Source organism: Callithrix jacchus, chromosome 17 (assembly GCF_049354715.1).
Source record: "Callithrix jacchus isolate 240 chromosome 17, calJac240_pri, whole genome shotgun sequence".
In the NCBI taxonomy this organism is placed as follows: Eukaryota; Metazoa; Chordata; class Mammalia; order Primates; family Cebidae; genus Callithrix; species Callithrix jacchus.
In genome coordinates, this window is record NC_133518.1 from 78,232,502 (window position 1) to 78,256,963 (window position 24,462).

Here is a 24,462-nt window from a genome sequence, read left to right on the forward strand (position 1 = left end):
CAAATGTAGAAGGGAAGAGGGCACTGAGTTACACTCACCGGGTGAAAGCCAATCAGACCGATCCCTTGTGAGTTTCCCAGAAGAGATGGTGGAGAATTTAGAGGAGTTGCTTACAGGTGTCCATCCTCCTGGAAAAGCCTGGAAGCCAACGGCCAGCGGACTGGGCAGCCCTGGAGGGCAGAGGCTTGTCTTAGTATCTTCATATTCCCAGCACTCAGCACCAGGGCTGGAGCCTTGAAGGTGCTTAGTCAACGTTTGCTGAATTCAGAAATAAATATGTTGAGGATATGAGACTTTTCATCCTGAAAAAAGTCTTTAAATGTAACAATTTTTTTAAAGAGGATAGTAACGAATTCTTCTCCATTTTATGCCTATGTCAGAGTAAGATACAGGCCTTAGAGCCTGATGGATTTGCATTAGCATTAAATAAACTTTCAATGAACCTGAAGTCATTATATTTACTAACAAAGATTTGAGGGATGGGGAAGATATTCTTAGTTCACTGTTTTTATATCTACAAATATATGTTTTTATTATGTATTATATATACACACACATATATACATATATATACACACATATATATACATATATATATATACACACACACACACACACACACACACATATATATATATATATATATATATATATATATATATATATATATGATGGTCAAGTGACCAGAATGGTCCAAAGCTGAAGTCACAGCTGTCAGCTGGTGACCAGTGAAAGAACCTTCACACCTTGTTTCCAGGCAGGGCTCAGTCTTGTGAATATGTTCAGCTGGCAGTATATTCCCCAGGTCCCAGAGAATTTTCTCATTTCAGGAGGAGCTGGTAGGAAGCCTGGAGGATGCCTGGAGTCAGCCTCTTCAATACCAGCTTCAGCAATATTAGATGAAACCAACCAATATCCTGCATTAGGCCTGTGACTATCTACTTTTCCCTAAATAAAACTGACTCATCTACAAAAAAATAAGGCTGTCTGGAGACATAAGGACTGTTGGTAGCATGTACTTGCTAAACTTTGCTTCTAATAAATCTAATTACCAGTAAAGTTTATTATAAGATGGAGAATGACTTCCCATTTGAATACCAGTTTGAATTGACATAATATTCTAAGTTAAAAGTTCCTCTCTTTAATTGTAAAGAATTTTATATCCAGCCAAATTTGTATGTGAAATTAATATGTGAAGGTATAAAAAGACTTAAGAAGATTTGCTGCACAAAGACTTATATTGAAAATACTTTTGGTGGAAGTAATAAAATAAGAGAAAGAAATCCAGGAGATGTTACAAAAACATAGGGAGTAAGAATAAATGATGCTGTGGCTTAACATTTATATTAAAAAGGCTGGGCACTGTGGCTTACGCCTGTAATCCCAGCAGTTTAGGAAGCTGACACAGGCAGATCACCTGAGGTCAGGAGTTCAAGACCAGCCTGACCAACATGGTGAAACCCTGTCTCTACTAAAATACAAAAAATTAGCTGATTGTGGTGGTGCCTGCCTGTAATCCCAGCTACTCAAAAAGCTGAGGCAGGAGAATTGCTTGAACCTGGGAGGCAGAGGTTGCAGTGAGCTGAGACCTTGCCATTGCACTCCAGCCTGGGCAACAGAGCAAGGCTCAGTCTCAAAAAAAAAAAAAAAAAAAAAGTGTATTTAAAAATACAGAAAACGAACACTAAAGAAAAGTATACAAGAAGAATCCATTTATATGACCCAAGTGTAGAAAATATCCAACATGGTAAGGGTGCAGTAAGGAATTATAAGATACAGGGACATAAGAGTAACCTAAAATTCTCTTCTCGTTAAAGGGAACACATAGATATCCTCTTTTATTTTTTTTTGAGATGGAGTTTCTTTCTCTGTTTCCCAGGCTGGAGTGCAATGGCACAATCTCAGCTCAGTGCAACCTCCACCTCCTGGGTTCAAGCAATTCTTCTCCCTTAGCCTCCCAAGTAGCTGGTATTACAGGCACCTGCCATCATACCTGATTAATTTTTGTATTTTTATAGAGATGGGGTTTCCCCATGTTGGCCAGGCTGGTCTTGAACTCCTGACCTCAGGTGATCCACCTACTTTGGCCTCCCAAAGTGCTAGGATTACAGGAGTGAGCCACTACGCCCAGCCACAGATATCATTTTTAAGGCAGGAAAGAAGAAAAAAATATATAGAGAAATAGCCCCTAATTATCAAACACTACCCTGAAGAAAGCTGGTATAACTGTCTAATATCTGGCAAAGCAGTCATAAAGACAAAGAGCTTCATTCTAGACAGAGAGGGTTACAACATAATGATAAAATGTTCAAGATGGCAAAAGTAAAACATTTATACACCTGATGAAACACCCTAAAAACATGTAAAGCAAAAATGGTTAGAACTACCAGAAGAAATTGATAGTCGGCTTCCCATTTGGGCTGATTTCTTATTCCTAGAAACCGGTCCTGGGATCAGTAAACCACTCATTAGCCTCTTTCTCAAGCCACAAACACTCCTGTACTTCTGGACAACAGGAACATTTTCAATGTTCTTAACTGTGCCTTCTTCAATCTTGGCTGTGATAAGATTGTGAGGATTTGTTCTTTTGACTGTTTCTTCTGCAGTGCTGGAGGTGAGATTCCCCAAGCCTTTGTGGCTACGGTGTGGTGTCTTAACTTGGGCAAGTCCTCTGACCTCCTTGGGCCACAATTTCCCATGGGAGCTTTGTGAGGTTGATAGTGGTGTGCCTTGGGTATGAGCCTTGCCCTGAGAACTGAGCCATCTTCTCTACTCCACAGGTGGGGAATAGCAGCATTGCCTGGTCTCTTGGCTACATGCTCAGCCTGACCAACCAGATCCCAGCCGAAAGCCCTCTGATCCGTCTGCCCATAGAACCACCTATCTTTGTGGGCATCCTCGCCTTCTTCACAGCGGCAGCCTTGCTGTGTCTGGCATTTCTTGCATACCTGTGCTCAGCATCCAGAAAAAAGAGGCGGTCCCAGCATGCCTTTGACCATGCAGTGGATTCCGAGTGAGCCTCCAAAGCAGGTCCTGGAACCCAGTGGCTGCTTAGATCCAGCGTGGGTGGCACCACCAGGCAATGCAGGTGAAGTGGCTGCCTTCAGGAGATACAACTAACTAGAATCAAACACCTAGGTCGCGTGCCTCTCCAATACTGATTTCTGCCGAAGGAGTGCTTTGGCTCCTCTGTGCATAGTGCTCTTCAGAGACCTCACTACCTATGTGCTGATCTACTGGGGAACAGAGAAAGACAGGCCACCAAGGTCAGGCTCTTTATTCTAAGTCCCCCAGAGGAAGAGTAAGTTGAGAATATATCAGTTTAATGTTGAAGAATTGACCTCAGGGCTCAGTTTCCATTTCCCTCCCTCAGTATTCTTCCTGGCAAGATACCCAGTAAGCATTTGGCCTGATCAGATATCTCATTTTATAGTTTTTTTCCCATTGGTCTTTAAGACTTTCTTGTAGCAATCCTGTCAGCAGTGAACCCCCTTAGATTATTAGAATATAGTATCTGGGGAGAAGATTTCTTTCCCTCAGGGCAGTGGCCACAGCCAGGCTTCTGTCATGCAGGTGGGTCCTGAAGCACAGAGACACAAAAAGTTCTCCCGGAAAACGACGGACCATTCTCCAAGTGGAATTCCCACTCGGGCTCTGGTCGCTAGATCGCAACCTGTGTGTCTGTCATCATCCTCATCGCACCATCGTATCGCTCTCCCTCCCATAAAAACACATTCACCCCAAGCAAAGACACTGCATCCCAGATTTTACTGCCTCTGCTAGGCTTCTGCTTAGCAAAGGGCTGCCTTTCCATTGTTATCATGGTGTGTGTATTTTTGTCACCATTCCCACAAGTATACTTGATGTTCCCACACAGAACCTCCTACTCTGTGAGTTACTAGCCAATCACTTCCCTAGATCATAGACCTCTCTGCATAGAAGTTGTAGGCATTGACTTTGGGGAAAGAAAAGAAAGCTGCAGGAATATTTATCTCCAAAGTCAAATGAGAAAGAACTCCAGCAAATCCAGTGGTTACAAAGTAAAAATCAACATTATTTCATATTGCTGTTTGTTAGCTGAATATGGAATAAAGAACTATAATTTTATTTTGACTTGCAGTTGGTGTGTGTGTGCGTGTGTGTTCACTTGCACATGGTACTCTTTCTCCTACGGACCCTAGGCGATATTTATGAGAGAATTTTTTTCCTAGTGAATTAAGAAACCCATTCATTAATGTCACCTTTATTCCAGAGAGTTCCAAGTGCCCTCACTTCGATAAAACTTTGACTGCTTGAGATTATTGAATCAAACACTTCCGTACCTTATTTGAAATCATAAGCCTCTGCGAGGCCACAACCTGACACTCAGATCTTGAGTCTCATCTGGAATGGCTACTTCTATCCCAGACTGTGCCTTTGCTCACATCCTCCTTACTGTATAGTAGATCTTCCTCCCACCCATCCAAATCATGTATGTTTCTCAAGGTCCAGTTCTAGGACCTTCCTAGAACTTTCTTTCTTCCACAAAGCTTTCCTTGCACACACACACGATACTCTGTCTTCTGGACCACCTTTTAAAAACCAGCCACATAAGTCCTGGCATTGTTATTTATCTTGGTGTATGTGTACAGCGTATTTCTAAAAGAGATAGTAGGCTACTTAAGGGCAAAGCCTATTGTACATCACTCCTCATTCATTCAACGAACATCTAAAAACACCTATTATGGCTTGATACCTTTCAGGTGTGATTTTGGATTTGGACATATGCTATGAACATGGTATTTATTCATATTTGTTGATTGAAGTAGTTTCCATGAGTAAGAAATGGGCAATAAACTACAGAGATATCAGTAAAAAAAATAACATCCAAAATCACCAAGAGTTTGCAAGAAAAAAACATGTCTGTGCAGGAAAGAAAGCCAAAGCCCTATGAAGCCAATTCCTCGTCAACATTTCTAACTCATTTGGGAAGTCAGAATAAGCTAAGGAAGTACTTCAGGTTTTCTGACAAACACTGAAGAATTTTTTTTTTTCCTGCTCTCCCTCCAATGCAAAACCATAAGCAAAAGCTTCCAAGGACCGAATAATTTTTTACCAGGTGCAGTAGCTTACACCTGTAATCTCAGCCCTTCAGGAGTAGCTGAGGCAGCTCGGGATTGCTTAAGCCCAGGAGTTTGAGAGCAGCCAGGGAAATATTGGCGAAACCTCGGGAAAACCTCTTCTCTCCAAAAAATACAAAAATTAGCCAGGAGTTGTGGCCCCACTTGGAGTCCCAGCTACTTGGAAGGTTGAGGTAGGAGAATCACCTGAGCCTGGGGAGGTGGAGGCTAGAGTGAGCCAAGATCATGCCACTGCACTCCAGTCTGGGCAACAGAGCAAGACTCAATCTCTCTCTCTCTCTTCTCTTCTCTTCTCTCTCTCTCTCTCTCTCCTCTCTCTTCTTTCTCTCTCTCTCTCCTCTCTCTCTCTCTTCTCTTTCTACCTCTCTCTCCTCTCTCTCTCCCCCCCTCCTCTCTCTCTCCTCTCTCTCTCTCTCTCTCTCTCACACACACACACACACACACGAATTTTTATAGAGAGACCACTGTGGAATCTACGGTTCAAGTAGCATAGTTAGTTACTGTTACTGTGGTGAACAGAATTCTCCTTTGCCTTCTGGTGTTACTCCAATTATGTGGTGACATTATCACATGGCAAAAGGATTTGCAGATGTCATTACAAATCAGTTGACCTTAAAATGGAGAGCTTATCCAGGTAGGCCTAACCCCATCACATGAGAGCTTTATAGGCAGAGCATTTTCTCCAGAAGAGGAAGTCAGAGATTCAAAGCATGAGAAGGATTCCGCAAGCCATTGCCAACTTGAGGATGGAGGGGCCATGTGCAAAGGCTCTAAGTGTAACGTCTAGAAACTAAGAGCAATCCCTGGCATCAGCAAAAACCAGGAATCTCGGTCCTACAGCTTCAAGGAGTTGGATTCTGCCAATAACCTGAATGAACTTGGAAGCATGATAAGATAAGAGTCCAGGCCAGATCATATCTTGATTTCAGCCTTGAGAGACCCTAAGTGGAGAACCCAGTTGAGCCGACCCTGGCTTCTGACCTACAAAACTGCAAAGTAATAAGAAGATGTTTAAAGCCACCAAATTTGTGGCAATTTGTTACATAGTCACAGTAAACTAACACAACTATGGAACTCCAAGCCCCAAAGCTCCAACCAAAGGAAGCAAGTCTTCTGATGTGAAATATGTGATGAAGATAAAGTGATGAGCATCCCAGATAGTGTCTATTCCTAACCACAGCTACGTAAAAAAAGGCACGGGTTCAGAGGGAAAAGTATGGGCCAGCACCATCCAGCTATCCAGTGATTTGCGGGATAGAGACTGGGGCTTGAGCTTCGGGCCTGGTTGAACCTAAAACCCATTGCATAACTTTTCCTTTCACACAGAAAGGCAGTATCATATAGTACCTAGGAATCTGGCTTTAGCTTTCTGTAATCTAACATACCCATTCACATACAGACACCTGATTTATAACAGAGGTGTCACATCAGAACAGTGGGAAATGCAGGACAACTGGATATCTTCATGGAAAAAAAAATGACATTGACCCTTTCCTCACTCCATTTGTAAGAATCGTTTCCAGGTAGCTTAAAGACCTAAGTGTGAAAAACCTATAAAGGTTTCGAAGAAAATATAGGAGAACATTTTTAGGAGTCTGGGTAAGGGAAGGGTTTCTTAAATACTACACAAAAAGCATTAAACATAAGAAAGTACTTAATACATTAAAAGTTAAAACTTCTGTTCCTCAAAGAACATCATTAAATGACTGAAAAGACAAGCCACACAGTGGAAGAAGGTATTCACAACATGTAGAGCTAATAAAGGAATACTTTCCAAATTACATGAAGAACGCCTACAAATCAGTGAGAAAAAGGAAGATGAGTCCATTTTTCTAAACATGCAATAGTCTTAAAAAGACACTTTACAAAAGGAGATATCTAAATGTCTAATAAACACATAAAACGATGCTGAATCTCATTATTGGGATAATGCAAATTAAACTACAGTGAAATAGCACGATATGTTCATTCTTTTAGCAAAAATTAAAAGTCAATAGCAAGTCTTAGTGAGGATGTGGTTCAGAACTCTCCTATACTGCTGTGGGAATGCAAGCTAATGCAGCCACTCTGTAAAACTGCAGTATTGTCTAATAAAGTTGAAGATACACGCACAAAATGACCTAGAAATTCCAGTCCAAAGTATATACCTTAGAGATATATAGTCTTAGATATACCAGGATACATGCCTAAGAATGGTTTTAGCAGCAACCAAGATGCCTATCCCACAGAATGAATGAATAAATAAATAGTGATATAGCCATTGATACATCAATGAAAACAAAAGAACTATAAATGTATGCTTAATATTGATGGATCTTACAAACATAATGTCGGGGATTAAAAGCAAGTCACACACAAAAATATGTAGTATAATTCCACTAATACAAAGTTTAAAAACAGACAAAACTAAACACAGAAGTTAAACTCTTAAAAAAAAAAGCAAGGAAATGATGACTCTGAAATTTGGGAGGAGATAGAGGCTGCCTCTGGAAAAAGATAAATGGGTGTCTTAGGCGGCTTGAACTGCCATAATAAAATACTATGAATTCAGTGGCTTAAACAACAGAAATTAATCTTCTCAGTTTTGGAGCCTAGGAATTCCAATATCAAGGCATCAGCTAATTCCTAGTGAGGGCTCGATTCCTGGCTTGCAGATGACGGTCTTCATGCCGTGTCCACACAGCCTTTCCTCTGAGCTCTCAGGAACAGAGAGAAAGAGAGAGAGAGAGAGAGAGAGAGAGAGAGAGAGAGAGAGAGAGAGAGAGAGAGAGAGAGAGAGAGAGGGAGAGAGAGAGGGAGGGAGGGAGGGAGGGAGGGAGGGAGGGAGGGAGGGAGGGAGGGAGGGAGGGAGGGAGCACGCTCTGACAAGGGCATGAATCCCACCATGAGGATCACTCCTTCATCATCTCATCTAACCCTAGTTATCTCCCCTCCCGAAGGCTCCATCTCCAAATCCTACATTGGGGGTTAGGGCTTCAACATAATACATTTGGGGGATTGCAAATATTCAGTTCATAACAGCAGGGCTTCTGGGGTGAGTGTTATTCCACAACTAGGTAGTGGTTGCAGATGTTCCCTTTTCAACCATTTACACACCATCTGTATGTGCTATACGACAACGGAAAGTCACTGCTGTGCAGATCTCGGCTAACTCAAGACTTTGCTCCTTACCGTAACCTTTACGGTTTTCAGCATGTCTTTCAGTCTCTTTGAGCCTTGACCTCCTCATACATAAAACAGGCATAATACCTACCTCATGGGATAGTTAGGAGAAAATATAGCACTTAGCCTGTGCATGGCATGGAGGTAGCCAATAAATACAAGTTTTAAAACACATTTCTTTCACCCATTTACTTATTAATTTTCACCCCTCATACTTTCACCAGTCTACTATGTGAGAAGCCCTGAGCTAAATGACTAAGGGTGTCATAGAAATGAGACTGTCTTTTCTCTTGAAACATGAGACTTGACCGCCCTCTGTCGGAGCCATGGAAAAAAATTCTTCCCAGGTTGAGCCTCTTACCCTTTATTTTTCCTCTCTAAAAGTATTAGGAAATCAAACCATTTCTTTCTAATGCAAAAATATTTTTAATATTATAAAATAAAGAGATAATTGTAAATCTGAACACTTGATATTATCAATGAATTCCTGTTAATTTTTATTTAGGTAAAATAATGGTACAAGTCAAGCGCCGTGGCTCATACCTCTAATCCCAGCACCTTGGAAGGCAGAGGCAGGTGGATTACTTGAGGTCAGGAGTTGGAGACCAGCCTGGCCAGCTTGGTGAAACCCCATCTCTACAAAAAAAAAAAATACAAAAATTATCCAGACATGGTGGCGCACATGTAATTCCAAGCTGCTCGGGAGGCTGAGGCAGGAGAATCGCTTGAAACCGGGCAGTGGAGGTTGTAGTGAGCTGAGATCACACCACTGCACTCCAGCCTGAGTAGAAGGGCAAGACTCTGTCTCAAAATAAATAAATAAAATAAAATAACGGTATCTTGGTTTTCTTTACTTTTTTTTTTTTTTTCCAAGAATCCCTGCTGTTCAGATCAGTGGTTCCCAACCTTTTTGACACCATAAACTGGTTTCATGGGAGAGAATTTCTCCACGGACGGTGGAGGGCTGAGAGGGGAGGCAGAGATGGTTACAGGATGAAACTGTTCCACCTCAGATCATCATAAGGAGCAAACAACCTAGACCCCTCACAGGCGCTGTTCACACTAGGGTTCCCATGGCCACAGGAGGTGGAACTCAGGCAGTGATGCTGGCTCATCCACTGCTCAATGCCTGCTGTGTGGCTCAGTTCCTAAACAGGCCACGGACCAGTACACTGCCTGGCTAGGGGCTGGGGACCCCTGGTTTAGGTACTTGCTGAACTATTTCCAGATGACATGCTATGTCTGGCCTATCAGTCCAAGTTCAACCAGAGAAATAGAGCCAGTAGGAGTTATATATGAGAGACGTATTGCAAGGAATTGGCTTCCGAGACTATGGGGCTAGCTAGGCAAGTCCTCAGTCCGTAAGGCAATCTGTCAGGAAGTGCAGGCTGGAAGCCTCAGGCATGAACTACCGCTGCATAAACTCACGGTGGAATTTCTTCCTTCTCAGAGAAGTCTCAGTTCTGCTCTTATGGACTTTCAACTGATTTAATCAGACTCACCCAGATTATCCAGGATAAATCCCCTTAAAAATCCGCTAGTTATGGGCAGTAACCACCCCCACAAAATACTTGCACAGCTACACCTAGATTAATGAATCACTGGGTGCTATAGTCTAGCCAAGTTGATACATAAAATTACCCAGCACTTTCACGAATTGATTCGAAATTACAGGGGAGGGGGAGAATTCAGAGGTAGAACTGGCCCATAGTTTGATGGTGATAGTCCTTGAGGTGGGGTGATGAGACACAGGGGTTTATTACAGTATTTTGTCTGCTGTTTTATGTTTACAGTTTTCTAAATAAAAGTTTAACAATATACTTGGAGCCAGGCATGGCAACTCATGCCTGTAATCCCAGCACTTTGGGAGGCCAAGGCAGGCAGATCATGAGGTCAAGAGATCGAGTCCATCCTGGCCAACATGGTGAAACCCCATCTCTACTAAAAATACAAAAATTAGCCAGGCATGGTGGCGCATACCTGTAATCTCAGCTACTCAGGAGGCTGAGGCAGGAGAATAGCTTGAACTGGGAGGCAGAGGCTGCAGGGAGCCAAGATTGTGTCCCTGTACCCCAGCCTGGGTGACAGAGGGAGACTCTGTCACAAAAAAAAAGAAATAAAGAAAAAAATGGAAAAGAAACAAGGCAAGTATTTAGGGACAGCTGCACTATTGTTTTCGTCAGGCATCAGGAAGACATACACTTTGATGTTTCTGTTCCATCAGCCATTTTTACCCAGAAATCTGTTTCTCTCATTATTCTTACCTCCCTCTATTTTCTCTCAGCTGCTTTCTTATTTTCTAAATAAAAGTAGAGTTCCAAGATGTCCATATTTTTATTTTATTTATCATCTGTTTGAGAGATGGGCTCTATGTTGCTGAGGCTGGACCTGAACCCCTGGGCTCATGCAATCCTTCCTTCTCAGCCTCCCCAGTAGCTGGGGCTACAGGTGCACACCACTATGCCTGGCAGGTTCCTGCTTGTGTCCCAACTTGGAAGCATCACTAGAACTTGACCTCTCACAGATGAAAAGGTGTTGTGATGAATACACATAAATACTGAGTGATGCACTTGAAAGATGGAGGAAGAGACAAGTCAAAGGACACAGGTGGCCACTGGAAGCTGAAAAGGCAAGGAAACACATCATTCCCTCAGAGCCTCCAAAAGGAATTTCTAAAAGCCAAAGCGCTGACTTTAGCCCAGTGAAACAAAATTCAGGCTTCTGACCTTCAGAACTGTAAGAGAATACAACTTGTTTTAGCCATTAAAAACAAATTGAAACAAAAGCTGACCTCTCACAACAGAGAGGAAGTCTTACCGCCTTTCTCCAGATTTCAGAACCATGGTCAGGGATTCGAATACACTATGAGAGTGACACGGGCTCCATCACACACTCCTCAGCCTCCCAAAGTGCTGGGATTACAGGGGTGAGCCACTGCGCCTGACAGCTGCAGGGTTTTAAAAGTGCATATTCTTCAACTCAACAACCACATTTGTAAAAATTTATTCTAAGGAAAACTTTTAAAATATGGACATTGATATTACAGATACATATTGAAATATTTATGGATACACTGATACTATGTCTGGGATCTGCTTCCCATAATCCTGTTTGGTGAGCATATTCACATTTTCTCACAAGGGGCTGTTAGGCACATATGGCTATTGAGCTAGTGCAGCTGAGATGTGCTACCAATGTAGAGTACACACTAGATTATGAAGACCTAGTACCGAAAAAAGTAAAATATGTCATTAGTAACTTGGAAACTGGTTATGTATTAATATAATGTTTTGGATATATTGAATAAAATAAAACGTGTTATTAAAATTAATTTCACAGGCCAGGCACAATGGCTTACACTTCTAATCTCAGCACTTTGGGGGCTGAGGTGAGGTGGGAGGATCACTTAAGCCCAGGAGTTCCAGACCAGCTTGGGCAACACAGGAGAGTCTGTCTGTACAAAACATTTAAAAATTAGCGACCGGGAGCGGTGGCTCATGCCTGTAATCCCAGCACTTTGGGAGGCTGAGGGGGGTGGATCACAAGGTCAACAGATCGAGATCATCCTGGTCAACATGGTGAAACCCCGTCTATACTAAAAGCACAAAAAGTTAGCTGGGCATAGTGGCGCGTGCCTGTAATCCCAGCTACTCAGGAGGCTGAGGCAGGAGAATTGCCTGAACCCAGGAGGTGGAGGTTGCAGTGAACTGAGATCGCACCATTGCACTCCAGCCTGGGTAACAAGAGTGAAACTCCATCTCAAAAAAAAAAAAAAAAAAAAGAAAGAAAGAAAAAGAATACCCCTTATAAAAAAAAAAAAACTTCCGTGAACCCACATCATGCTTAAAAATGTAAGAAAAAAAAACACAACAACTTCCAGAGAGAGAGAGGAAAAAACAAAACAGGCCACATACAAATGATCAAGATAAGAGTGGACTTAGCTTTCTCAACAGTAACTCTGGAGGCAACAAGCCAAGGGAGTAGTGGGAGTAATGCCTTCAACATTCTGAGGGAAAATCATGTCCAAGCTAGAGTTCTGTATCCAGCCAAATGATCAATTAGGTGTGAGAACAGAAGAGGCATTTTCAGACAGCTTCCTTTTACAGGGAGCTAACTGGAGGATGTGTCCCACCAAAAGAAGAGACTAAACCAAGAAAATGAAAGGCATGGACTCCAGGAAAAAAGGAGATCGAATGTGGGAGAAGAAGGGAAGGAAATCTCCAGCATGGCGATGAAGGGGTAGCCAGAAACAGCCAGAATGAAGCCACTCAGTCATCTCTAAGGTAAACATCTTGAATAAGATGAAGTTGATAGATAGAACTTTACATCTGGGCAAGGAGTGGTGGCTCATACCTGTAATCCCAGCACTTTGGGAAGCAACCTAGTGAGACCCCTGTCTTTACAATAAAAAAAAAAAAAATTAGCCAGGCATGATGATGTGTGCCTATAGTCCCAGATCCTCGGGAGCTCAGGAGGTCGAGGCTGTAGTGAGCCATGATTGCACCACTGCACTCCAGCCTGGAGGACAAAGTGAGACCCCGTCTCAAAAAAAAAAAAATGAGATATATTCATGCAATGGAATATTACTCAGCAATAAAAAGGATTGAACTCCTAATAACATGAATGATTCTCACAGACATAATGTTGAGCTGAAGAAAGCAGACCCAAAAGAACACATACTGTGTGATACAGTTTATACGAAGGCCCAGAATAAACAAGACGAGCCTATGGTGAGAGAGAGAGAGGCACAATAGTGGTTGACTCCAAGAAATGAGCTAATGAAGAGGGAACTTAATTCAGCCGCAGAAATGTTCTGTATTTTGGTCTGGATGGTGGTTATGAAGTGGTTCGTGCCTGTAATCTTAGCACTTTGGGAAGCTGAGGCAGGTGGATTGCTTGAGCCCAGGAGCTTGAGACCAGCCTAGGCAACAGGTGAGATCTCCTCTCTACAAAAAAATACCCTCCAAAAAATTAGCCGGGCATGGTGGCTGCGCCTGTAGTCCCAGCTACTTGTGAAGCTGACGTGGGAGGATGGCTTGAGCCTGGGAGGTGGAGGTTGCAGTGTGCTGAGATCACGCCACTCCCCTACAGCCTGGGTGAGTGAGACTCTGTCTCAAAAAAATAAAAAGTAAAAAATAGAAGGGTAACCTGTTGACAAGAACTTCCAGCCCAGGATTGTATACAAGAAGGTTGTTTTCTACGTAAGCAAAGCAGTTTCTTTCAACATTTTATGGTTTCTCCTAGGAATATGCCATTGATGAAATTATAGAAAAGTTTTAGGCCGGGCACAGTGGCTCACACCTGTAATCCCAACACTTTGGGAGGTCGAGGTGGGTGGATCACCTGAAGTCAGGAGTTCAAGACCAGCCTGGCCAATATAGCAAAACCCCATCTCTATTAAAAATACAAAAATTAGCTGGGTGTGGTGGTGTGTGCTTGTAATCCCAGCTACTCAGGAGGCTGAAGCAGGAGAATCTCTTGAACCCATGAGGAGAAGGTTGCAGTGTACTGAGATTGAGCCACTGCACTCCAGCCTGGGAAACAGAGCAAGACTCCACAAAAAAAAAAAAAGATACTTGGCTGGGTGCAATGGCTAATGCTTGTAATCCCAGCACTTTGGGAGGCCAAGGTGGGTGGATCACTTGAGTCAGGAGTTCAAGACCAGCCTGGCCAACTGGTGAAACCCCATCTCTACTAAAATTACAAAAATTACCTGAGCATGGTGGTACATGCCTGTAATCCCAGCTGCTCAGAGGCAGGAGAATCACTTGAACCCAGGAGGCAAAGGTTGCAGTGAGCTGAGATCATGCCACTGCACTCCAGGCTGGGTGACAGAGTGAGACTCCATCTCAAAATTTATATACACATATATATGTGAAAAAGTTTCAGACCCACATTTATACTCTCTGTGTATACCTCTGCTTAGGCTAATTTGTTCCTCAATTTGGTTTTTTTTTTTTTAATGCTGATTCTAAGAGAACACATCTAAAATAACATTTTTTCAGTTTTGAACATAATCCCCAGCTGGAGTTTTGTGACGTTGCAGGAACAAGCCCATGCTTTCCTGTATACATTTCAGTGACTACTTATGACTCTCACTTCCACCCTATTTCAACTGTGCTATTCCATATAAAGATTTACAGTTTCATTTCCTATGGCTTTCTGCTGCCCACACAACAGGTGTAAAGTACTAAAAACCCATTTCCTGATATTTGCTTTTGCTTTTTTCCATAGTAATAATTCTAGGACATCTGATTTTTAACAAGGCTCACAGCTGCCAGAAGTGGAGACTTCATTTCCCAGCATTGCTTGTTGGTGTGGTAATGAGGCTGAGTTCTGGCCAATGGGAAGGAAGTGGAAGTGTCCTGATGTGGCATCCAAGACCCTTCCTGAGAAAACGGTGGACACTCACCTTTTGCCCTTTTCCTTTATCCTGCTGTGAAGTGTAAGGGCAGGATCTGTAGGCCTGAAGTAGTGAGAATAAGAGCCACCTCATGGATGTTAGAAATGTAGAGAGTGAGCTGGATCCCTGAGCTGAGGGACCAGGCCAGCCCAGGACCCCTACAGAAGAGGAAAATAAATGTTTAAGCCACAGGTATTAGGAGACTCATTGCTAAAATTGATGCACACACCGGGCACAGTGGCTCAAGCCTGTAATCCCAGCACTTTGGGAAGCCAAGGTGGGTGGATCACCTGAGGTCAGGAGCACAAGACTAGCCTGAACGTGGTGAAACCCCGTCTCTACTAAAAATTCAAAAAATTAGCCAAGCATTGTGGTGGGTGCTTGTAATCCCAGCTACTCGGGAGGCTGAGGCAGGAGAATTACTTGAACCTGGGGGGTGGAGGTTACAGTGAGCCAAGATTACACCATTGCACTCTAGCCTGGGCAACAAGAGTGAAACTCCATCTCAAAAAAAAAAATAAATAAAATGAAATAAAATAAAATTGATGCACACTAACTCCCCTCTGTAGTTGTTTTCCAGATGCCTTTTCTTGGTCTGATGCCACCTCTAATGGGCCAGGTAACCAGAATTGAATGTAACCAGCTTCTTGTTCAGATGTGACTTTGTGGTTTTGTTCAAGCTTCCTGGGCTCTCCATGTCCTCCTCATGCTGAAGCTCCAATCGTGGATATAGCTTTGAACTCATTCTTTCAAAATGGTCGATAGAGATTTTTATTTTCAAATGCCCAAGGAGGGGCTGATAGAAAGGACTATCAACAGTTACTAGCCATTAAAATAATATTTAATTTTTAAAGTCTTAAGTTTAAAAACCTAGATTTTCTTAAACCTTTTATTTCAACTTATAAAGTTATTATTCTATTTTATAGGTAGTAATTTTCATGTAAATTCGAAACAATAACTAGCTTGCTCTATGATGAATGTTCAAATAAGTTTAAGAGATTAAATTTCCAGAAATATTAGCACCACTAAAAGTCATGATTAATTAAATCCTCTGAAAACTTTAAATCTACCTCATTAATGTCATATTGGTGGCAGCAGTGGCCCATCTAGAGTGGCCACTGCCAAGACATTGGCTGCAGCGTGGAGGCACGGCTGGGATTACACACTCCACCTGACAGGCAGAAGCCCCGCCCTTCCCAGGTGCCGCTGCAGCTGCTCAAGCCCGGCTGCAAACCCAGGTGTCTCTGTGCTCTTGGGGGCCCAGGAAAGCCCCCCTGCAAAGTGCCTGCTCCCGCTGCCTGGCCTCTCCCTGCTCCCAGTGCCCTCTGCAATCATGGAGCAAGGTTGGGGCCAAACCTGGGTACTGTCACAGCACAGCCAGGTGGGCACACTCAGAGCAGCGCTGCCACCTTGGCCCCTCCCGGACTTTGGGCACCGACAAGTACAGGAGGGAAGCCAAGCAGGGGCTGAGGGCAGATGAAATATGATGAAGGTGTTAGATGCTCTCAAACATTAGAAATACTTTAGTAAAAACTACTCAGAGATTAGTTACATTTAACAACAAAATGTTATTATTATGGGTTCGATTTACTTAATGATGGCTATCTATGTTTTCCTCTCGCCCAACTTTAGAAGTAGAGCCTGCATCACAGGTGAGCTGAGATGAAGGGTCAAATATAATTACCCACAGGTCAGATATCTGAGTCCAGGACACAGGATCCGGCTCCACATACATCACGGATGACTACCCTAGACACAACTTAAAACACAGAATACCTGTTTGCTATTTCAACAAGCTGCTCCAAACGTTTCAGACGGGATTTAGTTTCACAACTAATAAACTGCTTAACCCATGTAGTCAGCACATATGACTAAGGGCAAGCAATTAATGAGGCAACGTTCGAGGCACTTGGGTTGCAACAAAGAACAAGAAGTTTTCTGCTTTCCCAGAGATTAAATTTTAGCAGGAACAGAAGGAGGGAGGACAAGAAAACAATGGTGTGATAAAGGGATAAGTTACTTTGTGTTAGAATTGAAACAGGGTGGCCAGGATGGGCCTCACTGAGAAGGTGACATTTGAGCAGACTTGAAGGAGATGTGGGAGCCAGCCAGGCAAGATGCAGGAACCCTTGTCTGAGGGAAGTGTCCTAAGACAGGGGACAGTCATTGTGTGGACTCTGGGCAGCAGGTTGCTTGCCATACTGAAGAACAGCAGGGACACCAGCATGCTGGAAAAAAATTGCAAGGGGAAGAGTGACAGGAGACAATGAAAGAGAGGACAGGGAATCAGACTGTGAAAGACCTTGCAGGCCACTGAGAAGGGAGGTTGATGCCATGACGATCTGACTTATGTTTTAAAAGGATCTCTGACTGCTGTGTGGACAACACACTGTAGTGTGAAGGTCGAAGGAGGAGACTATGCAGGAAACTGTAGCAAGTATCCGTTGCTGCATTAACAAATACCTCAAAACGCTGTGGCCTCAAACAACAGCATTTCTTATCTCACTGCCTCTGTGGGTCAAAGCTCTGGGCACAATTTCGCTGAGTCCTCTGGCTCAGAGTCCTTCACAGGCTGCAGTCAAGTTCTCAGCCAGGGCTGCAGTCATCTCAAGGTTCCACTGCGGAAAGATCCACTTCCGGCTTTACTTGGGCAGTGGTCAGCAGGATTCAGGTTTTTTCAGGCTATTGCATTACCGTGGGCCTCAGCTCTTGTCTGGCCAGGGGGCCTTTCATTTTCTTGCCCTGTGGGCCTCTCTAAAGGAGAGCTCACAACAGGGCCGCTTGCTTCATCACAGCAAGCAAACAGAAAAGGGAGGGAGGCAGAGAAAGAGAAAGACACGGAGACAGACAGAGGTGTCACAGTCTTTTATAATCTCATCTGACAAGTATATCCACAACTTCATAGTCTATGCCTTAGAAGAAAGTCACTGGGTCCAGCTCTTTCTGAAGGGGAAGGGATGATGCAAAGGTGTGAGTACAGAAGGCAGAAATCATTGGAGGTCATTTTAGAAGTGTCCACCACAGAGGCTACTCAGTTATCCAAACAAGAGATGGTGGTGGCTTGCATAAGGTTGGTAGCAACAGGGGAGGAGAGTAGTCAGGTTCTCAATACAATTTTAAAGATAGAGCCAACAAGATTTTTAGTCTGACTGGATATGGGGTGTGAAAGCAAAACATCAGTCAGGTGCAGTGGCTCATGCCTGTAATCCTAGCACTTCGGGAGGCCGAGGTGGGAGGATCACTTGAGTTCAGGAGTTCAAAACCAGCCTGGCCAACATGGTAAAACCCCATCTCTACTAAAAATGCAAAAAAAAAATAAAAATAGCTGGGTGAGGAAGGGAACACCTGTAATCCTAGCTACTTGGGCTGAGGCAGGAGAATCGCTTGAACCCAGGAGGCAGAGGTTGCAGCGAGCAGAGATTGTGCCATTGCACTCCAGCCTGGGCGACAAGAGCAAAACTCTGTCTCAAAACAAAAGCAAAAACAAAACAAAACAAACAAATAAAAAAAAAACAAAAACAAAGAAAAAAGCGAAAGATCAAGGGTGACTTCAGGACGTCTGCTCTGAAAACTGACAGGATGGAGTTGCCATTGACACAGACGGGGAAGACAAAACAAGGGTTAGTGGATGGACAGGGAGGGCGGGGAGATGAGGAGCTCCGTGTCTGTGTGTCAAGTCTGCGATCTCCGACAGGTGGATGGATAGAGAGAATGTAGTACTTACACACGATGACGGGCTGCTCCTCAGCCAGCAAAAGAAAGAGGTTCTGTCATCTGTGACAGGATGAATGGAGCTGGAGATCATCACGTTAAGTGAAATAAGCCAGGCACAGAAAGACAAACATCACATGTTCTCATTCACTTGCGGGATCTAGAAATCAAAACAATTGAACGCAGAGATATAGAGAACAGAAGGATGGTTACCAGAGGCTGGGAAGGGTAGTGGGTGGTGTGGTGGGGGGAGCTGGGGATGGTTAATGCATACACAAAAAAATTAGGAAGAATGAATAAGACAGTATTTGATAGCACAACAGTGGGACTATAGTCAATAAAAATTCAATTGTACATTTAAAAATAACTAAAAGTATAATTGCATTGTTTGTAACAAAGAATAAATGCCTGAGGAGATGGATACCCCATTTTCCATGATGCAATGACTATGCATTGCATGCCTGTACCAAAATACATCATGCACCCCATAAATATATACAACTACTGTGCAAACACAACAACTAAAAATAAAAACAAATTGTAGTAAAATCAAAAAATAAAAAGTTTGAGATCACGATTGGACAACTAAGTATACCACAAGACTTTGAGCTATCTTTCAAGTTCCCTTTAATTATTATAACTTCTTTCAACTCCTAGGTTTGAGTCGGTGCAGTTTTATTCCTTGATTAGGATCAGTGCTAATTTCCTCAACCTAATTGGATCCACCTACCAACTTTACACCCTCAGTGGATTCTGCATGGTTAAGAGCATGGACTCTGGGTCTGAACCATGTCACTGATTAGCCATCTAAGGGGGCACATGCTATTTGGCCTCCCTGTCCCTGTTTCCTCACCTGCAAAGGAGGGATAATAATATCACCTCTATGCTAGAGGTTACATCTTGAGTGTCTGCAAGGATTAAACGATCTAATATTTGTAAGGCACTCAGAATGGTGGCTATTGTTATAAGTGCTATAAGGATTAGCTAGGGCCGGGCGCAGTGGCTCACGCCTGTAATCCCAGCACTTTAGGAGGCCGAGGCGGGTGGATCACGAGGTCAACAGATCGAGACCATCCTGGTCAACATGGTGAAACCCTGTCTCTACTAAAAATTACAAAAAAATAGCTGGGCATGGTGGTGCGTGCCTGTAATCCCAGCTACTCAGGAGGCTGAGGCAGGAGAATTGCCTGAACCCAGGAGGCGGAGGTTGCGGTGAGCCGAGATCATGCCATTGTACTCCAGCCTGGGTAACAAGAGCGAAACTCCGTCTCAAAAAAAGGATTAGCTAAACAAATGTTCTATTTGAGTAGGTGTGTGTGACTGGTTCTCAGCCACAATTCTGTAGTTGTTTGATAAAAATTTAAATACTGGTCTTCCCAAAACTGATGTTGTCTCTTGGAAGGTTTCTGACCAACTACAGATGCTTAGAAAATATGGATAAAGGTGCAAGGACTCCTTCAAAATTGGAATAAATATTTGAAAATACGGAATTTTTGTTAATTTTCAGATGTGATAATAATATCGAGGTTATATTTCTTTTAAAGAAATCATCTTGGGCTGGGAGCAGTGGCTCACGCTTGTAATCCCAGCACTTTGGGAGGCTGAGGCAGGTGGATCACAAGGTTAGGAGATCGAGACAATCCTGGTCAACAAGGTGAATGAAACCCCGTCTCTACTAAAAATACAAAAATTAGCTGGGCATGGTGGTGTGCACCTGTAGTCCCAGGTACTCGGAAGGCTGAGGCAGGAGAATTGCTTGAACCCAGGAGGTGGGGGTTGCAGTGACCCAGGATCGTGCCATTGCACTCCAGTCTGGGTAACAACAGCGAAACTCCGTCTCAAAAAAAAAAAAAAAAAGAAATCATCTTTTAGATACATACTGAGGTATTTATTGCTAAAATATCTGAAGTGTCTTTAAAACAAAACAGAAGAGAGAGTAGTAATTGAGTAGAAATGAAATAAGATTGGCCCTATGTAGATAATTATTGAGAAAGTGTAACGTGTACATGGGATTTTACTATATATACTATTCTATTTTTGTATATGTGGAAGTTCTTCATAATAGAAATGTTTTTGATGCAGGATCTATGCCAAGACAAACTTAAGCCCTAGTACTGCTTCCCTGGTAAATATTCGGTACAACTTGGGCTCCTAATATTTGTTCATTAATACCACAGTGACCTCTGAGACAGTGTCCTGCCGGTACAGAGATATACAAAACTCAGGTTTTCAGGCCCAACACTGTCCTTTTTACATATAGCTACTGCATTTAACAATGTTAATGCATTTAATCCTTAAAAAAAAAAAAGCCAAGATGTAACACCTAACACCCATCCAACTTGTCTCCAGCTACAACCTTGCCTCCTACAGTCTAGGATGAGGAGGGCATTCTTAACCCAACAGCCTGTATCTTTAAAAACATGTCAGATCATGGCACTGCTCCATTTAAAGCGTCCACTGGCTCCCATCTCAAGAGTAAAAGCAAGTCCTTCCAGTCGCTTCATCTCATACTATCTCCCCCCCCAGTCACCCACTTCAGCCTCATTGGGCTCCTTGCTCTTCCACACGCATGCTGAGAGAACCTGCTGTTCCCTTTGCGTGGAAGTGCCATCGCCCAGACATCCACATGAATTGCTCACTCATCTCCTGAAGTTCTCTATTCATGTGTCACTTTTTCCTCAAGGCCTTCCCACACGTTCCTATTTAAAATAACTACCCTGTCCTCCTAGAGCAATTCCACCCTAGTTCTCTCCATCCACCTTTTCATTTTTCTGTGGCATTTACCACCATAGGACACACTATTTGTTTATTTTCCGTATCTACCCACTAGAATGTCTATTCCACGAGGGTAGAACTTTTGCCTGTTTCTTTCACTACTATGTCTCCAATGCCTTGAATAGTTTCTGGCACACACGGGGCGGTCAGTATTTGCTACATAAATTAATTCACGTTCATTCCTTTTAGACGGCGCCATGTCAGCATCTCTCCTCCCTGAATGTCCTCATCCCTCATTCTGCATCCTTGTTTACCACCATGTTCACTATGCTGCATTACCCAGCACCTGTCCCTGTAGTCATTCCTTTTGGGGAGAGCTGTTTCCATGGTGATACAGGAGCATTTCACCTGCTTAGCAGGCCTCTCAGAAAGCTCTTTGCAGCATGCTTCTATTTCTAGTGTTGTTAAGACTCCAACACACATGGAACTTTCCATTCCTATCCTGGAAAGCATTCTCAATCAGTACAGCTAGCGATGTGATTTGCCTGATGCTCTTCAGCAGTTCCGTAAGCAGGTTTATTTAAACAGACCTCTTTCGATGGACATTTAGTATGTTCTAAGGCTTTGCCTTTTTAGTCATGCACTCAAAATATTTATTCTACTCCAGACACTGTTGTAGTCACTTGGCACACACCAGTGACTCAACCCTGGGTTCCCAGTTTATATTACCCCACCTATTGTGTATGTTGTTGTAAAGAGTGTCAAATCTTGATTTTGCTTGCTGCTCTCTAGCTACTGACTTTGCAGTCCGTTGATGTGAAATATGTACAGAAAAAAAAAAAACGTGGCCGGTGCAGTGAGAGGCCAAGGTAAGAGGATCACTTGAGTCCAGGAGTCTGAGACCATGCTGGACAACGTAATGAAACCCTCATCTCTAAAGAAAATGTAAGAATTAGCTGGGCATGGTGGCATGTGCCTGTAGCCCCAGCTACTTGTGAGACTGAAGTGGGAGGATGATTCAAGACAGCAAGGCAAGGCTGCAGTGAGCTGTGGTTGCACCACTGCACTCCAGCCTGGGTGACAGAGCCAGACCTTAACTCAAAAAAAAAAAAAAATTTTTTTTTCAGAAACAACACTACCTCCTTGTTAAAGGGGAAGACCACACACACATACACACACACACACACACACACACATATAAACCCTATCTAGGCATTTGGAGTGTTGGACAAACCTGTACTACTGAGGAGTTGGGCACTGCATCCCAAGAGTCCTGACCCATTCCCGAGTCTATCAGCCCCTTTGGGAACAGGAAGTTGGAAGTGGGCAATCACTGAGTTGCTAAGATAACCTTCATTCGCATCTCACTCAGATTTCTGTAATAGGCCAATGTTCCTCTTCATTATTATTTCTTATTCCAGAGTGTGTCATTGCCTATGGTTTGTGAGTTTACTTCCTGCTTTGCAAAAGGAAAGACCTAGAACTTCCCCATTGATATAATGCTCAGAATACCTTCTTGGTATACCATCAGCATTCCTGGGTAAATACAAGTTCAGTTTGAGAAGAAAAATCTGCCTGGTTATTCGTCAGGCAGGAAAAACAAATACAAATAAAGATAACTGCAAAGTTAACAAGAAACTTGCTGCCAAGGACATGCTTAATCTAGAGTGTCATAATCACCCTCTGAGTGACTATGGCTTTTTCACTTTCTCACTGAGAAACCCTGTTATCTAAGATCAAAGACCCTCAGAAACTTGCTGTTTGAAATTTTCTCAGTAAGAATAAAACACCTTGCTTGGAGGGTCTAAGTCACTTTAACACAGAGACATAGCTTCAGTTTACAAGCCAGTTGCAAAGGTGCAGAAAAGAGGTTTTCAAAGAAACAGGACCACGGCTCCACTCTGCAGGCTAGGCCTCATGTTGACCCTTTTTCACAGTCCTGCTTTGCTTTGAGGCTATTAAAACTGTTTTAGTTAAGTTCGATCTAAACTTTACAATTCCTCAAAATCCTGTAATTTTATCTTTTCCTTCCTTTGGTAAAATGCCCCCATGGTGTCTCTGGTGTGCAATCTCCCTCGTTAAAAAAGGTCGATAGACCTGGTTTTGTTGACTACAGGTTTGTCTCTGGTGGTCTTAGGCTGACTAGGCTTGAACAGTCTTGCTCAGCTTCAGGATGCCTAAGACTGCAGATTTCAAAAACGGAAACAACAAACATCTGCCACTCCTAAATATAAATGCACCTGAACTAGGGTTGGTTCACTTCTCGGGAGGGTTATAGGAACAAGAAAGTCAGGGGTCTGCACAGCTCTTAGTTCGATTCTTGCACTGGCTTAGATTTCTTTTGCTTTGGGGCTTCAGGTAAATAATTTGTCTGCTAAATTGACGCCCCCATCCCCAGTGCCTCAACAACAACAACAAAAAAACCAAGACACGTCTAGTCAGCTGAAGCTGACAGAAATACAGGGTCAATCTGGTTACAGGTAGGCAGTGCTGGCTACGCCTACACCGCAGACACTGTGGGACAAAGGGACCTGCTACTGCTGTCCCCCTATCTGGGCCGCGGCACCAGTGCCCCAGGTGTACGCCCCACAGCAAGAACCCCAGGCTCCACGCCCTCCCAGCCCTTCTCATCCGTCCCTCGCAACGAGCGAAAGAAAAGGGGCGCGGCCTCGGGGCACGGGCGACGGCTTACAGGACAGCACACAGTACCAGCCGACGTCTCCTAAGCCTGAGCCCCTAGTACCCCGCCTCCACATTTAAAGCGGATGGCGCTCCTTGGTGATTGGAAGTCCGGCTGTGCCCTATTAGAGGCCGCAAACTACTGAGCGCGTCCAAAACGCCATATTTGTGCCTGACGTCATGCTTATGCTGCCCTTCCTGTGATTGAAGAACCAACCGGTTGGGTGTAGCAGACGGGATGTGGTTTTTCAAGCAGAGATCGAAGTAGCTGAGAGCGGACTCAGGGCGCCATCTTGATTCCTGGCATTACCCTCAAAGTGCCCTCCCTCTCGGTGATTGGACGAGTAGGGCGGGCCTTCCTGAGGCACACAACCGGAAAGGCTTGAAATATGTCTGGGAACTGTCATGGCAAAGACCATGACCTTAATCAAGAGGTAAAAGGTAACATCTCTCTGCACTGGCATGGGTAAAATCTAAAAAATAAAATATCACCACGATATTGGGAACCTGTGTGTGATGGTGTGTCCCTGTAGCCCCAGCTATTCCAGAGGCTGAGGCAGACCTGCTTGAGCCCCTGAATTCAAGGCTGTAGTGGGCCACAATCAGACCTGTGAATAGCCACTGCCCTCCAGCCTGGGCAACACAGCCAGACCCTATCTCTTTTAAAAAGGC

At 43.5% G+C, this 24,462-nt stretch overlaps 1 protein-coding gene and 1 long non-coding RNA gene across 5 annotated transcripts in view; one reads left to right on the forward strand and one right to left on the reverse strand.

Annotated features, from left to right (window-relative positions):
* Window positions 1–4,119, forward strand: part of ENTPD3 (ectonucleoside triphosphate diphosphohydrolase 3) — a 39,220-nt gene extending 35,101 nt beyond the window's left edge. For 2 of the 3 annotated variants that reach the window (XM_035277816.3, XM_035277815.3), the window contains exon 11: window positions 2,781–4,119. In XM_035277816.3, the coding sequence (XP_035133707.3) occupies window positions 2,781–3,017 (237 nt within the window). In that variant the 3' untranslated portion in view covers window positions 3,018–4,119. Of the gene's footprint in view, window positions 1–830; window positions 1,068–2,780 lie in introns of those variants that run through there. The other variant, XM_035277818.3, reaches the window with a different exon arrangement.
* LOC108588894 (uncharacterized) lies at window positions 35–24,092 on the reverse strand. Of its 2 annotated transcripts, none has more exons than XR_008477473.2 (5): window positions 24,008–24,092; window positions 18,410–18,556; window positions 14,695–14,843; window positions 8,826–8,918; window positions 35–170 (listed from the first exon to the last, which is right to left on the reverse strand). It is a non-coding gene; the product is annotated as an uncharacterized LOC108588894 (long non-coding RNA). The 2 variants fall into 2 exon arrangements; XR_001907957.5 differs by having other exon boundaries at window positions 129–258.
* Window positions 24,093–24,462: the final 370 nt, after the last annotated feature.